We start from the raw sequence: 13,537 nt of genomic DNA on the forward strand, positions 1-13,537 counted from the left end.
TCGTAAAAACTTGAGGAGCTGTGGACAGGCCGAAACACAAGGCTCTGAACTGATAGATCCTTCCCTCCATCATGAAACGAAGGTACTTCTTCGACGAAGGATGAATCAGGACGTGGAAATAGGCATCCTGGAGATCTAGAGATACCATCCAATCTCCTTGGCGAAGAGCCGCAAGGACTGAAGCAGATGTCTCCATACTGAACTTCTCTTTCATTACAAATTTGTTCAGTGCGCTTACGTCCAGAACTGGTCTCCAGCCCCCCGAAGCCTTTGCAACTAGAAAAAGGCGATTGTAAAACCCCGGGGAGTTGTGATCTAGTACTAGTTCTATAGCTCTTTTGTCCCACATCTGTTCTACCATTTGCCGAAGAGTATCCCTCAGAACAGGGTCCTTGTATCTGGCGGACAGTTCCCGCGGAGTTGAAGTCAGGGGAGGACTGTCCTCGAAGGGGATGTAATAGCCCTTCTTGATCACTGAAAGCGACCAAGTGTCGGCTTCTATACGTGCCCAGGCTTACGCAAATCCCTGTAGCCTGGCACCTACTGGTGTTTAGAGGCTTCTCACATCACTTACCCCTTTTAAAGGGTCAGAAGGAGGCTCTTCCTCTCTTCTCTGAAGCTTTTCTTTTTGAGGGAGCTCTAGAAGGAGGGCCTCCTCGAAAGGGCTGTTGAGTCGTACGAGACCACTTTCTTTTCTCCCACGACTACAGGTCTACTCTTCCTAGAAGATTGAAGGAGAAGATCCTGGGTCGCCTTCTCAGTTAGTGAATGCAAAATGTCCTTCACTAACTGAGAAGGGAACAAGTAGTTTGACAAAGGAGCGAAAAGTAAGGCTGCTCTCTGTGAGTGAGACACGGCTTTCGTCAGAAATGAACTGAACACTGCTCTCTTCTTTAACAGTCCCGCTCCAAAGAGAGAGGAGACTTCTCCCGAACCATCCTGAACTGCTTTGTCAATGCAAGCTAAGATGCAAAGCAAAACTTCTTTGTTTAGGCCCTCCGCATCATGGGTCTTTTTGGCCATCACCCCAAGGGACCAATCCAGGAAATTGAACACTTCCAAGACATGGAAGAGTCCCTTGAGGAGATGATCCATTTCTGAAAGGCCCCATGTCGCACGAGCCGAGTTCAGGCCATGCCTTCTCGATGAATCATCCAGGCTCGAGAAGTCCGCTTCTGCCGAAGCAGGAAGAAAGAGTCCCATATTCTCTCCTGTCTCGTACCATATGCCCCTTCTGCCTGTAAGTCTAGTGGGAGGCATACAGAACACAGTCCTCACCAGTTCCTTCTTTGTCTTCATCCAAGAATCGAGAGACTGGAGAGCTCTCTTCATAGAGATGGCTGGTCTCATCTTGAGGAAAGACGAAGACTTCAGCGCTTTCGCACTCGAAAAGAGCGAGCGAGGAGGAGGAGGAGCGGCTGGGGTTAAAGAATCTCCGTATTCTTGCAAAAGGAGAGCTGTCAAAACTTTATAATTTGACAGCCCTTCTCTATTGGGAGCCTCATCTTCTGAACCTTCCTCTTGTTCGAAAGGGTCAGAAGGAGAACAAACCTTGCTATCCGAAGGCTCTCCCCTAAAGTCTTTCTCTGAAGGCGAAATACTCCTAACAGGAGAGGGACTAAGAGATTTCCTAAGTCCCCACCCAGAAGAACTTTGCCTAGGTTCTACGCGCCTAGCTGGCTCCTCGCGCCTGGCTGGCGCCTCGCGCCTGAATGACTCCTTGCGCCTGGCTGGCGCCTCGCACCTGTGGAAATCCGGATCTTCATCCGATTCATCTCTATAAGCAGGAGGGTCACTCTCAGGTGAAGCCAGGAGGGTCACTCTCAGGTGAAGCCTGGCGCCTGTTTGGCGCCTGGCGCTTCTACATAAACTTCCTCTCTCCTAAACCGAGCTTCGCTCCCCCCAGAGACGGCCGCCTGTGCGACATCTCCCCTGAAGGGTTCGCTACGCCTGGCAGGAGATCGGCGTCTAGTACTTTTAACAGAAAGCCTGACGTCCTTTCTGCGAGGAGGATCTTTTGAAAGAACTCCTACCAAAGAGGCTAACTGCTCCTGAACGTTAAACAGGATCTTCTTCGTAGCCTCTCCTTTGTCTTCTTCAACAGGAGGAGAGGGAGATCTAGAGGGAGTTTGACAATCTCTGTTGGAACAGGGAGAAGCAAACTCGTTCCTAGCCCTCTTGATCACCGAGGGAGCTTCTTCTTCCGAGAAGCGCTCGGGGCTAGAGTCGAAAGAAGGCTCTTTCCAGTTCCTCTTCAAAGGTCTGGAAAGCTCCGAATCCTTCCACCCTCGTTTAGGTGAGGGAGATCCTGACGAAGAGAAGCATTCGTGCAGGACGCTTTTTCTAAGGCGGTCCTTAGCAGTCTGTGGCGCTAAAGAGCCTGCTGAAGGGACGCCTGACCGGTGGGGATTCTCCACAACCTCCGTAAGGCTTTCGACTTTCCTTCTCCTCTGGGCCAGGGAGCTTGGAAGCGTCACAGAGCCGGTCAGACGCCCCCTCCACAACACTGGGGGCACTCACTTCACTTATCACATCAAAATCACTGTTCTTACCTTCCAAAGCCGCCATTTTGGTTTGCATCTTTTGAAGGGTAGCCTTCAGATCTGCAATCTCTGAAGCAGAATCTGAAGGAATAGCAACCTGTGAGTGCCCTGATAAAGAGGGAGAATCATTATTATGATGGGAAGAAGTAACAGAACTAGATAAAGGCTTTGCACTACTTACACCCTTAGAAGCAGCCCTTCTTACTCTATCCCTCTCTAACTTCTTCAAGTAAGAAGTTAGAGTCTTCCATTCCTCAGCACTCAACCTTTCACACTCATTACAGGTATTAGCCAAAGAACAATCAACTCCTCTACAACGTCGGCATACAGTGTGAGGATCAACCGAAGCCTTCGGTATCCTCACCTTGCAGCCTACATTCACACACACACTCACACCAACACTCGAGTCAGACATTCTTAAGAAAAAACCAAAAGCAAGTCCAAATCCAGTCCACGGTAGCGAATGCCAAAACAACGATCCAGGTACGTCACCAAAATAATCAGCCAAAAGAAGATCAATTGCCTTGAAATAAGAATTCCAGTCAGGAGGTAGTAACAACAATGTTGACACCACCGGCGACAGAGAAAATCTGATAGAAAACGGGAATGGTTCCTAGTCCTGCCACCCAGGGCAGGGCGGTAGATCACCTGACCTACCTGTAGCAAGTGGCACGAAATTTGAATTTCTGTCGGGGACGACGGAGTCTATAGCTAAATATATATCTGACAGGAAGTAGAATGTATGAAAATATTATTTTCTTAAAAGTCCTTCTGCTTGCTTTTGGTGTATAATTTATTCTTTGATAAAGTAACTTGAAGTGCAAGAAAGTGTAGATAACCTCATTTGCTTCCTGGCCAGAAATTGTTAATAAGATGTGAATGTTAAGTGTAAAGAAATCTAACACCTAGGCCTATGAATAATATCTTGGCTTTGACAAATAGGCGAATATTTGCTAGTATGCCATCATTTTTGAAATATTTAAGAAAGATAACAAATAATTGAATGTTTTCAAAATAATTTCATGGTTGCTACTCATTGTAGGCCTACTTATGTTACACAAGGTGGTAATGTTCTCGCATCGACACTAATGAATGATACATCACACATGCTCCCTCACACGTTGATATCGGTGGGTACATTCTACTTTGTATATACATATTTAAATTTTTTTCAGCGTTGAGGTGTATAAGCAATCAAATAGGACTATTTCAATTTTATGCATGCTTTGGTTATTAATGTTATGACAGTTTTTTCCATTTTTTTTTTTAATTTAACATTTAAACTGAGGTTTGATGACAACTTGGTTTCAGTCATATGCTTCAGCAATGAGTGAACGAAAGTTTTGAAAATGTTTCTTAAGTTTGTCTGAAATTTGGCGACATGTGACATTTTCTTACAGTTTTGAAATATATGACAAATTTCACTCTTATGAAACATATTATGGCCTTATTGTATGTGATAATCGTGCTTTCGCATTGAAATAATAGATAAATATGGAGCATACTAGGTTGCCAGTTAGTGAATTTTGAATGAAATCCTATGGAGTCATGTTGCATGAAATTTGAGCATCATTGTACAGTAGTTAAAAATAATATAAAACACTGCTACTTTATCTGTTCTGTAGAAACTGGTAACTTTAATTTACAATGCCTCTCTTCTGTATTAATAATAATAAAGCCTTCTACTTCTTTTAGAAGTAAAGCTTATGCCTATCCTACCTTCCTTTTTTATTTCTTGCAACAGAGATATATAAGAATAGCTATTCTATTTGGTCATCATACATAAACAATTTAAAACTTACCTTTAAGAGTGTAACTAGAGCTTTTGCTTTTTCTCTAACATTCATACCCTGGTCCTTATTTTCTTCAATATACTGGAAGTCCTTTAATGTTTGAATGGCGAAAATATTTTCTTTACACTGGTCTGCAACCTACCACAGAATAAATAAATAATTATGAGAACCATACATAAACAACATCCTAAATCCCAAACCATTTCAAGCACCCATGGGAAATTCTTAGTTTTAGCTCAGTGGTCTGAATAAACTAAATTTTATAACTACCATCAAAATTTCTCATAAATTTTCCATACAAGACTTATATTGGTTATTCTTTAACACCTACTTTGTTCTCTGCTCTGCAATAGTAGTTAATCTAGGAAACTTTCTTTTTCCTAACCATAAATTCTTTCTCAAGAATACTTATGAACACTCTTCTGTGGAAACCATATCTTCCACAAACACATTTCCACTCCATTCTCTTTTACTCCAGGAACTCCACATCTACCAACACCACTATTTCTTTCTTTATTTAAAACCTTTATATTCAAACTGCCAAACATAAAACCATCCAAAAATATTTTCCAAACCCTGCATGCAAAATTTAGACCCCGAAAGTATTTGCTGTCATACTATTTCTTTTCCATTTCAGAATCTTATACGTACTCTGTTCAATTTAGTCTTACCCATAAAGTCCTTGAACAAATATTTACATAAATATGAAGCATGATCTCATTCAGTTTAACATATTTTGTAACGACGGTCCCAAACGAGACAATTTGCTTGCCATAAGTATTTATGAGTATATTTCAGGTAAAAATTATTATTTTTAATGACTTGGTGTGTTTAAATAAGATAGACCAAGGTTTGACACAGATTATCAAGGTCTAAGAGCTAGGCATATACACTACATACCGTAATACTCGCATAACATGCGACTTTTGAAGGCCTAAATGTAATAATCACATATTAGTATCGAATAATAAATTACAAAACATAATGAATATGCAACTTGTTTGTATTATTAAAAAATACAAATACTATAGCAATCAATGTTTTTGGTTTGGAAATCAGCCAAGAGCGATTGCGAGGTAAGTTTGTTTTGCTATATTGAACTCAAATCAAGAGCGACTTTCTTGTTTCTAGTTAGCGCAAATGAATCTCAAGATATTCTATTTATATGGGACAAGGTTATTTTATGTTATGCGAAGTGTTTTCAAGTCGAATCATCACTTAAATACGTATTTGAGAAAGAAATTGTTATATTTTTTGTTAGTAGATGGAGGTGAGGGCATGTTTATTGCATAAACAAAAATCAACAGATTCCATTCAATATTTTCACTTTATCTCATCAGAATACTACGAGCTTTACATATTTATCTATAATTGGAGGGAAAACATTATGTTCTTTTACACTCAATAGTTTTGATTAAAACATGTTTCTCTCAAATTTTGTTTACATTCTAGTTTGATGGTACTATACCGAAGTTTGCAAGTTTTTCATCCACATTGCCAATGCACGACAATAGTCATTAGCAGATCAACATTCTTTCCTCAGCTTCAGCTAAAACTTATAGCTTAAATTTAGCAGTAGTATATGCCTTTGCCGATCTTTTCTCCATAGCAAGTAAGGATATAGTAATGTAAAAATATATCAGTCCTATTCTCCTTAACGTCATTTGTAACATAACGGAGGTAATCTTTTTACCATCATAAGATGTTTGAAATGCAAGCAAAAATGCTGCTATCTGATTTGGTTGTTCATAGCAAATCAGCTGTTTCTGGCTGTGTGCGTTAACACAACAAGTATAATATTACTAACGATACTTTTGGCATTCTCTTTTACTTTTTTAAACTTAACTAGAAGATGGGATAGATAAAGAGATGGAGGACAAGGGGTTAGCCTAACTAAAAAATGGAATAGATAAAGAAGAGGAAAAGAGATTAGCCTATTGTTATTTGGTCTTGTAAATTTAACTCGCATGATACGTGATACATTTTTTAAGGGTGAAAATTTGGGGGTCATATGATATGCGAGATCGCATGTTACATGAGTATATACAATAATTTTTCAACACCTGGCACTACCCCTGGGCTTTATCAGATAACTAGCAGAAAACATCAATATCTTACAACTCTATGAATTAAGTTACACACTTAAACCTTATGACAAACTTTCGATGATAAGCATTGAAACTGCAAAAAGCACCACAGGCAAAATTATAACTTGATTAACATGTACCTATTTAGTATCTTGTTCATACTACAAAAACAATCTTCAATGAGATATTCACTGCATAGAATTAGTCCCTTTGACATTAAATATATACTGTAGTCAGTTACTGTACCAGAAAATTAGGGGTTAAACCAATATATGAGACCGCCCATATGAGAAAGTAATAAAGAATTTTTCAAAACTTCCTTGAAGACAACCACATTCAATTACAGCTTTTTAATATTAAACCCATGGCTTACTATATTCATTGTAATTCTTCGGTAAAAGTAATGTAAACATAAAAGGATACTAATCATTTAATTAACTACTATAACAACAAATATTACTATTTTTCCCTAAAGTATTCCTGACCAAAAATGAAAAGGATAAATATATTCCTTACCTTCTCACTCCCTGTTTTAATAAGGTATTCTAAGAGGACCAGGGCTTTATATACATGTCTCCAATTTCTCCCATGATCATTAAGTCTTTTCCATATCATCTGCATGATTTCTGTGAAGGCCACTACATTGTATGTGAGGTCTGCAACCTCTGACATTAAAGTTGATGAAGGACCCCATGGATCATTACTCGTCGCTTCACGCACTTTGATCTGGAATGGGAAGCACAGGTTCTTGGAATTTCTTTTTTTAACATTAACAGCTGCACATAGTACATTACCTTTGCTCATTCTCATTAAACTTACCACACGTAACTCCAATAATATGTATGGCATATTCAAACAAATAAAATTAAACCCCTCATGATATTCTCCTTTACATATTTTCTCTTGTAAAGTGTGTATACCCCAGATAACCAGAATACTCTACATAAATTTATACAAAGAAACGGAAACAATATAAAGGTAGACACTAAATATGCAAAAGAGCATTTTGTACCGGCATGAATAGGCATATTAGACACACTCCCAATTCAGCAGGGCATATTCAGGAAAATGTTATTATTCTATAAGTTCACAGTGCTTTATTCAAAATTCTAAATAACAATATTTTTTTCATTACGGTAGAGCATCAGTCGGAAGGTTCATTTGGTATGTCAACAGCTGAATTATGTCACCGAATCACTTGGGCGTGATGTGGCACGACTCTTCAGGTATGCTGCCAAAATGTGTGTCTAAAACTATTGACCCTGGTTAATCTGTTACACCAACAGTATCCATTTACCAAGTTCAAATAGTAAAGTTGCATTTACAATAATGACAGATTTAATAAAACTGTTCTTTTAATTATTGTATACAATTGAATTTCATGACCCATAATTTGCAGACATATTTTTCATATGATATGTATACAGGCGGTCCCCGGGTTACGACGGTTCCGGCTTACGACGTTCCGAGGTTACGACGCTTTTTCTTAAATATTCAATGGAAAAATCCGTCCTGGGTTACGACGCTTGTTCCGAGGTTACGACACTGACGCTTCCGACGCTCCGAGTTAACGACGCTTTTAAAAAACGCATACTATGATAAAAATCCTTTATAGTTTAGCACAGTATATTAATAAAAATAAGTTTCTGGTTAGATTACAACAAAAATTTTGAGATTATGATGATTTTCGACACTTTTTATGTTGTATTTTTCTATGTTTTTTAGTGACGCCTCATATGCGGAACTAGTTTCCGAGCGAATGAATACATACTAGTTTACATATAACAGTCCAAAAGCGCAAAAAATGAAAAAAATCATTGCTTGTTTCCAGTAATAATAACAAAACGAAGTTTCTGGTTAGATTACAACGCAAATTCCAAGTATCCAAAGAGAGACATTATCCAGTAATTTGATCAGAGAGAGAGAGAGAGAGAGAGAGAGAGAGAGAGAGAGAGAGAGAGAGAGAGAGAGAGAGAGAGAGAGAGAGGCGTCTTCCGACGCTCCAAGTTAAGGACAGAGAAGTGTTCGTTTCGTTAAACGGCCTCTGACTCATGCCAGTAAATGTTTTGTTGATACTAATAATATAAGCCTATTTAAAGATACGTTTACTTTAATTAGTCTATATGATACGTAAATAGTAATCAACTGTTCTTGTAGCCCTCAATATTTGGCAAAATCGAAGTATCCAAAGAGAGACATTATCCAGTACGTAATTTGATCAGAGAGAGAGAGAGAGAGAGAGAGAGAGTGAGAGAGAGAGAATGAGAGAGAGAGAGAGAGAGAGAGAGAGAGAGAGAGAGAGACGCTTTGGCAACAATGGTCTCGGGGGTTTTTATAGCTTCCTTCTGCTTGATGATCGTGGATATTGTAGAAGGATTTCGACCATACTCGTTTGCCAAATCGACGATACGAACGCCACGTTCATGCTTTGCTATAATTTCATGTTTTGCTTCCATCGAAATCATTTTCTTGGGTTTTTTCTTATCACATGCTTTGTCTTTAGCTTTGAGACCCATGGTTAATAATAAAATAGACAAAATAACACGAAAAATAGGCGCAAATACAACGAACTAAACAACGACGTGTTAACATGCAGCACCAACAAACAAACAGACTGAACGCCATTTATCGGTCGCCTATACAACTAACACTCATCGCAAAATCGTATCTCAAATATTTCGTTGTATATCAAAGCTTGTATTTTCGCAAATTTTCTGTTGTATCTCAAAACATTCGTATATTAGGGCAATCGTATGTCAAGTTTCCAATGTAATTTGATCAGAGAGAGAGAGAGAGAGAGAGAGAGAGAGAGAGAGAGAGACGCTTTGGCAACAATGGTCTCGGGGATTGACGTAACGTTTATTTTCTGAACAGATAGGACAGAGAAGTGTTCGTTTCATTAAACGGCCTCTGACTCATGGCAGGAAATGTTTTGTTGATACTAATATATAACCCTATTTAAAGATACATTTACTTTAATTAGTCTATATGATACGTAAATAGTAATCAGCTGTTCTTGTAGCCCTCAAGATTTTGCAAAATCACTCCAGGTTGTACATAAAACTTCAAGAATGTAGTGTCACCAGAGGATTACAATAGTTTTTACCTTCAAGAACCAGCATTCTTTTATGAAAATAACTCCAGGTTGTACATAAAACTACAGGAAACAACATGTAGTGTAACCAAAGGATTACAAGTAAGGTTTTTATAACTTGTTATTAGTTTAAGACATATTTCCAAGCGTCGTTCCGGCTTACGACGATTTTCGGCTTACGACGCGTCTCAAGAGCGGAACCCCCGTCGTAACCCGGGGACTGCCTGTATTAGCAAAGCTAGATTAAGAATGTGGTTTACTTTGAATTACAATTACAATGAATGCAAGTGTTATTAGGCCAGTTCTGGACGCTGATTTTGCCAATTCCAAACATTTTACAGCCTGCCTGTTGATCGTTTTGCCTACCATAGCTACAACCTATATCTTGAATTTAGTGATATTCTTTCTTACGACCTTCACCACCATTGCTTGAAACTGTAACACAACACTTAATAAATGTGCAATACGTAGTTACTGTTAACGGTAACGAAAAACAGCTGTTTCTCGATTTGGTTGCATACATTTGTGAGAGAGAGAGAGAGAGAGAGAGAGAGAGAGAGAGAGAGAGAGAGAGAGAGAGAGAGAGAGAGAGAGAGAGAGAATCAGTTCATGTCTCATAAATTACTAAAAAATACGACTGTAATACTTAATGTCTCAAGTTGTTTTAGAAAAATAGTACAAATTTAAAAAGTCAGATTTGGAAAAAACTTTTAATTCTTATATGTAATAATAACCTGAATTGGTGGTGGTGTGTGTAGGCATACAAGTGTGCATTCAAATATTAATAGGTGTTCTTGTTAAAGATTCATATCTGGCTATACTATAGTTTCTTCTTTCCCTAAATAAGTTATGCTAAATACCCAAATAGAAAAAACATGACCATTGTAAAAACTACACATACATCTGCGCTACTTAACCCTCTTACGCCGAAGCGGTAAAAAAAAAAATGTCTCCCGTGTGCCGGAGGTGTTTCAGAGTGAGCGCGGAAGCGGAAAAAATATTTTTTTCAAAAAATCACAGCGCGCTTAGTTTTGAAGATTAAGAGTTCATTTTTGGCTCCTTTTTTGTCACTGGCTGAAGTTTAGTATGCAACCATCAGAAATGAAAAAAATTATCATTATCATATATAAATAATGCGATATATGATATCGCAAAAATACCAAATTTGTAACTAATTTGTATTTTTCATAACTAACAAACCTGATGTCTTAACATTAGGATTTACTAGCGCCAAGCTGGAAACCGGTAGAATTAAAATTACACTTGTGAGATCCAGGGACTAATGGCATCTATACCAGGTCACGGGGCATGTATACCCAGAATGCCCACGGCTACCTGTGACCCACCAGTTATTTTCCTACTGCCTTTAAGATAAGACGTGTTACTGTCTATCTGATTTAAAGCCGGTTTTTCAGTTTGCCCGTTCTTTATCCATTTCATTTTTTATTTTTCATTCCTTTTCTTTCTCCAAGTGTGATCAGTGTGTGGTAAGAGTGTATACGTGGTATGATGGAGAATTTTGCCTCAACATCAAATCGCGCTGTGCACAAAACGGTTAAAGGTAACAAGTTACTGTTTTTTCGTTGTATTGTACACTAAATTGTGATCATTTTGGTATATAACACATTGTAAAACGATAAAAGCAACACAGAGAAAATATTATCACAAAATAATGCATGAATTCGTAACGCACGGACGTAAACAAATATTTTTTTCAAAAATTCACCATAAATCTAAATATTGTCCTAGAGACTTTCAATTTCTTTCAAAATGAAGACAAATGATTGAATATTACTATACTGTAAGATTATTAGCTTACAATTGCAGTTTTCAACCATATCTGACGAGTTAAAGTTGACCGAATGTCGAATTTTTTTATATATTTTTTATATGCAATTATTTTGGAAATAAGAAAAGCTACAACCTTCAAATATTTTTCGTTTTATTCTACATGAAATTGTGCACATTTTCATATATAAAACTCTATGAAATGCCTAATATGAAATGGAGCAAATATTCCGAGAATGGGACGTACGCATTTCGGAGATTTGTGGCGAGGGAAGGAAAGATTTTTTTTTAAATTCACCATAAATCTAAATATTTTGCTAGAGACTTCAAATTTGTTTCAAGATGAAGATAAATGACTGAATATTACTAGACTGTAAGAATTTTAGCTTACAATTGCGTTTTTCGACCATTTCGGTAGAGTCAAAGTTGACCGAACGTGGTTTTTTTTCTATTTATCATGATTTATATGCAAAAGTTCCAAAAATGAGAAAAGCTACAACCTTCAATTATTTTTTGTTGTATTCTACATGAAATTGCGCACATTTCCATATATAAAACTTTATGTAACGGGTAATTTAAAATGGTGCAAACATTACCACAATCGCACGTATGATTTTTTCGGAAGAGTTACCTCGCGGACGTAAAGAAAATGTTATTTTTTTCATAAATTCACCATAAATCAAAATATTGTGCTAGAGACTTCCAATTTGTTGCAAAATGAAGGTAAATGCTTGAATATTACTAGAATATAAGCGTTTTAGCTTACAATTGCGTTTTTCGACCATTTCGGTAGGTCAAAGTTGACCGAAGGTTGAAATTTTGGCAATTATCGTTATTTATATGAAAATATCTCAAAACTGATAAAAGCTACAACCATGGGTTGTTTTTAGTTGTATTGTGCATGAAATTGCGCACATTTCCATATATAAAACTTTATATAACGGCTAATTTTAAAATGGTGCAAACCTTACCACAATCGCATGTATGATTTTTTTCGGAAATGTTACCGTGCGGACGTAAGGAAAATTTTTTTTCATAAATTCACCATAAATCGAAATATTGTGCTAGAGACTTCCAATTAGTTGAAAAATTAAGGTAAATGATTGAATATTACTAAAATATAAGAGTTTTAGCTTACAATTGCGTTTTTCAACCATTTCAGTAGAGTCAAAGTTGACCGAAGGTTGAAATTTTGGCAATTATCGCTATTTATATGAAAATATCTCAAAACTGATAAAAGCTACAATCATGAGTATTTTATTGTTGTATTCTACATAAAAATGCGCACATTTTCATATATAATACTTCATGTAACGGCTAATTTACAATGGTACAAAAATTATGTCAAAGTGACGAAATAATTTCAGAGATGTGTCACAGATACTTTTTAGTGCGGCAAGAAAGAAATTCGCGCTTGCGCGCCTGCATAAACGATTGTAAACAAAACAACACCTTGATCCATGAACTCCCAGCATCCACCAAGGCCCGTGATTCAAAAGTTTTAGGCTGGTAGGCCTATAAGTATTTTTCCACGAATTTTAAAAAAAACTTTTGTAAGTCGACGTAAAATACGTCCAGTCGGCACACGGGAGACAAAAAATGTCGACGTAAAATACGTCCAGTCGGCTTAAGAGGGTTAAATGGAAACCTGAAAAAATATAGTTATTCACCAAAGAAATGGGCATAGTCATAAGCGTAAATTCCAATAAAGTATTGGCATGTTTTCATAGTGGTGATATTTTGGTACAGGTACCAAATCAAGCTTTGTAGTAAAATATTTAACCTGCATTGTCTGATAGGATAGTTTGCTTTTGGCATCAAAATTTCTTTACAGCAAGAAGGTGCATCTTGTGTTTATATTTGAAATTTTTCAAATCTCACTGATTTCCATTCCTTCTTTTATCTGAAAACTACTGAGATGTTAAAATATTTAAGTTAGCCCAACATACAGCAAGGGACATTTATATATACGTACAGTAGTTCATAAATTCTATACATATACAGTATGGGTGTCATAAACATGCTGGCAATGGCTACATTATAAATAACAGAATAGATAAGCAGGGAAATACTAATAGGATTAATAAAATATGACTACCATTGCCAGAACTAGTTCCATATGCTTATCAATAGTACATTTGCAAAGCACAAATGAGCACCATCTAAACTACTGCTCATGTATGTATGCAAACCTGAATGCCTAAGCAGAATCAAATAGCTATTATAGTCTCA

At 37.3% G+C, this 13,537-nt stretch overlaps 1 protein-coding gene across 14 annotated transcripts in view; it reads right to left on the reverse strand.

The window, feature by feature from the left end:
- Positions 1 to 13,537, reverse strand: part of LOC135216083 (epsin-3-like) — a 305,512-nt gene that overhangs the window by 247,527 nt on the left and 44,448 nt on the right. For all 14 annotated transcript variants that reach the window (XM_064251091.1, XM_064251086.1, XM_064251088.1 and 11 more), the window contains exons 3-4: positions 6,940 to 7,149; positions 4,346 to 4,474 (exon numbers count right to left, since the gene is read on the reverse strand). In XM_064251091.1, coding sequence (XP_064107161.1) covers positions 4,346 to 4,474; positions 6,940 to 7,149 — 339 coding nt within the window. The remainder of the gene's footprint in view (positions 1 to 4,345; positions 4,475 to 6,939; positions 7,150 to 13,537) is intronic.

Source organism: Macrobrachium nipponense, chromosome 6 (genome assembly GCF_015104395.2).
Source record: "Macrobrachium nipponense isolate FS-2020 chromosome 6, ASM1510439v2, whole genome shotgun sequence".
NCBI classification, from domain to species: Eukaryota; Metazoa; Arthropoda; class Malacostraca; order Decapoda; family Palaemonidae; genus Macrobrachium; species Macrobrachium nipponense.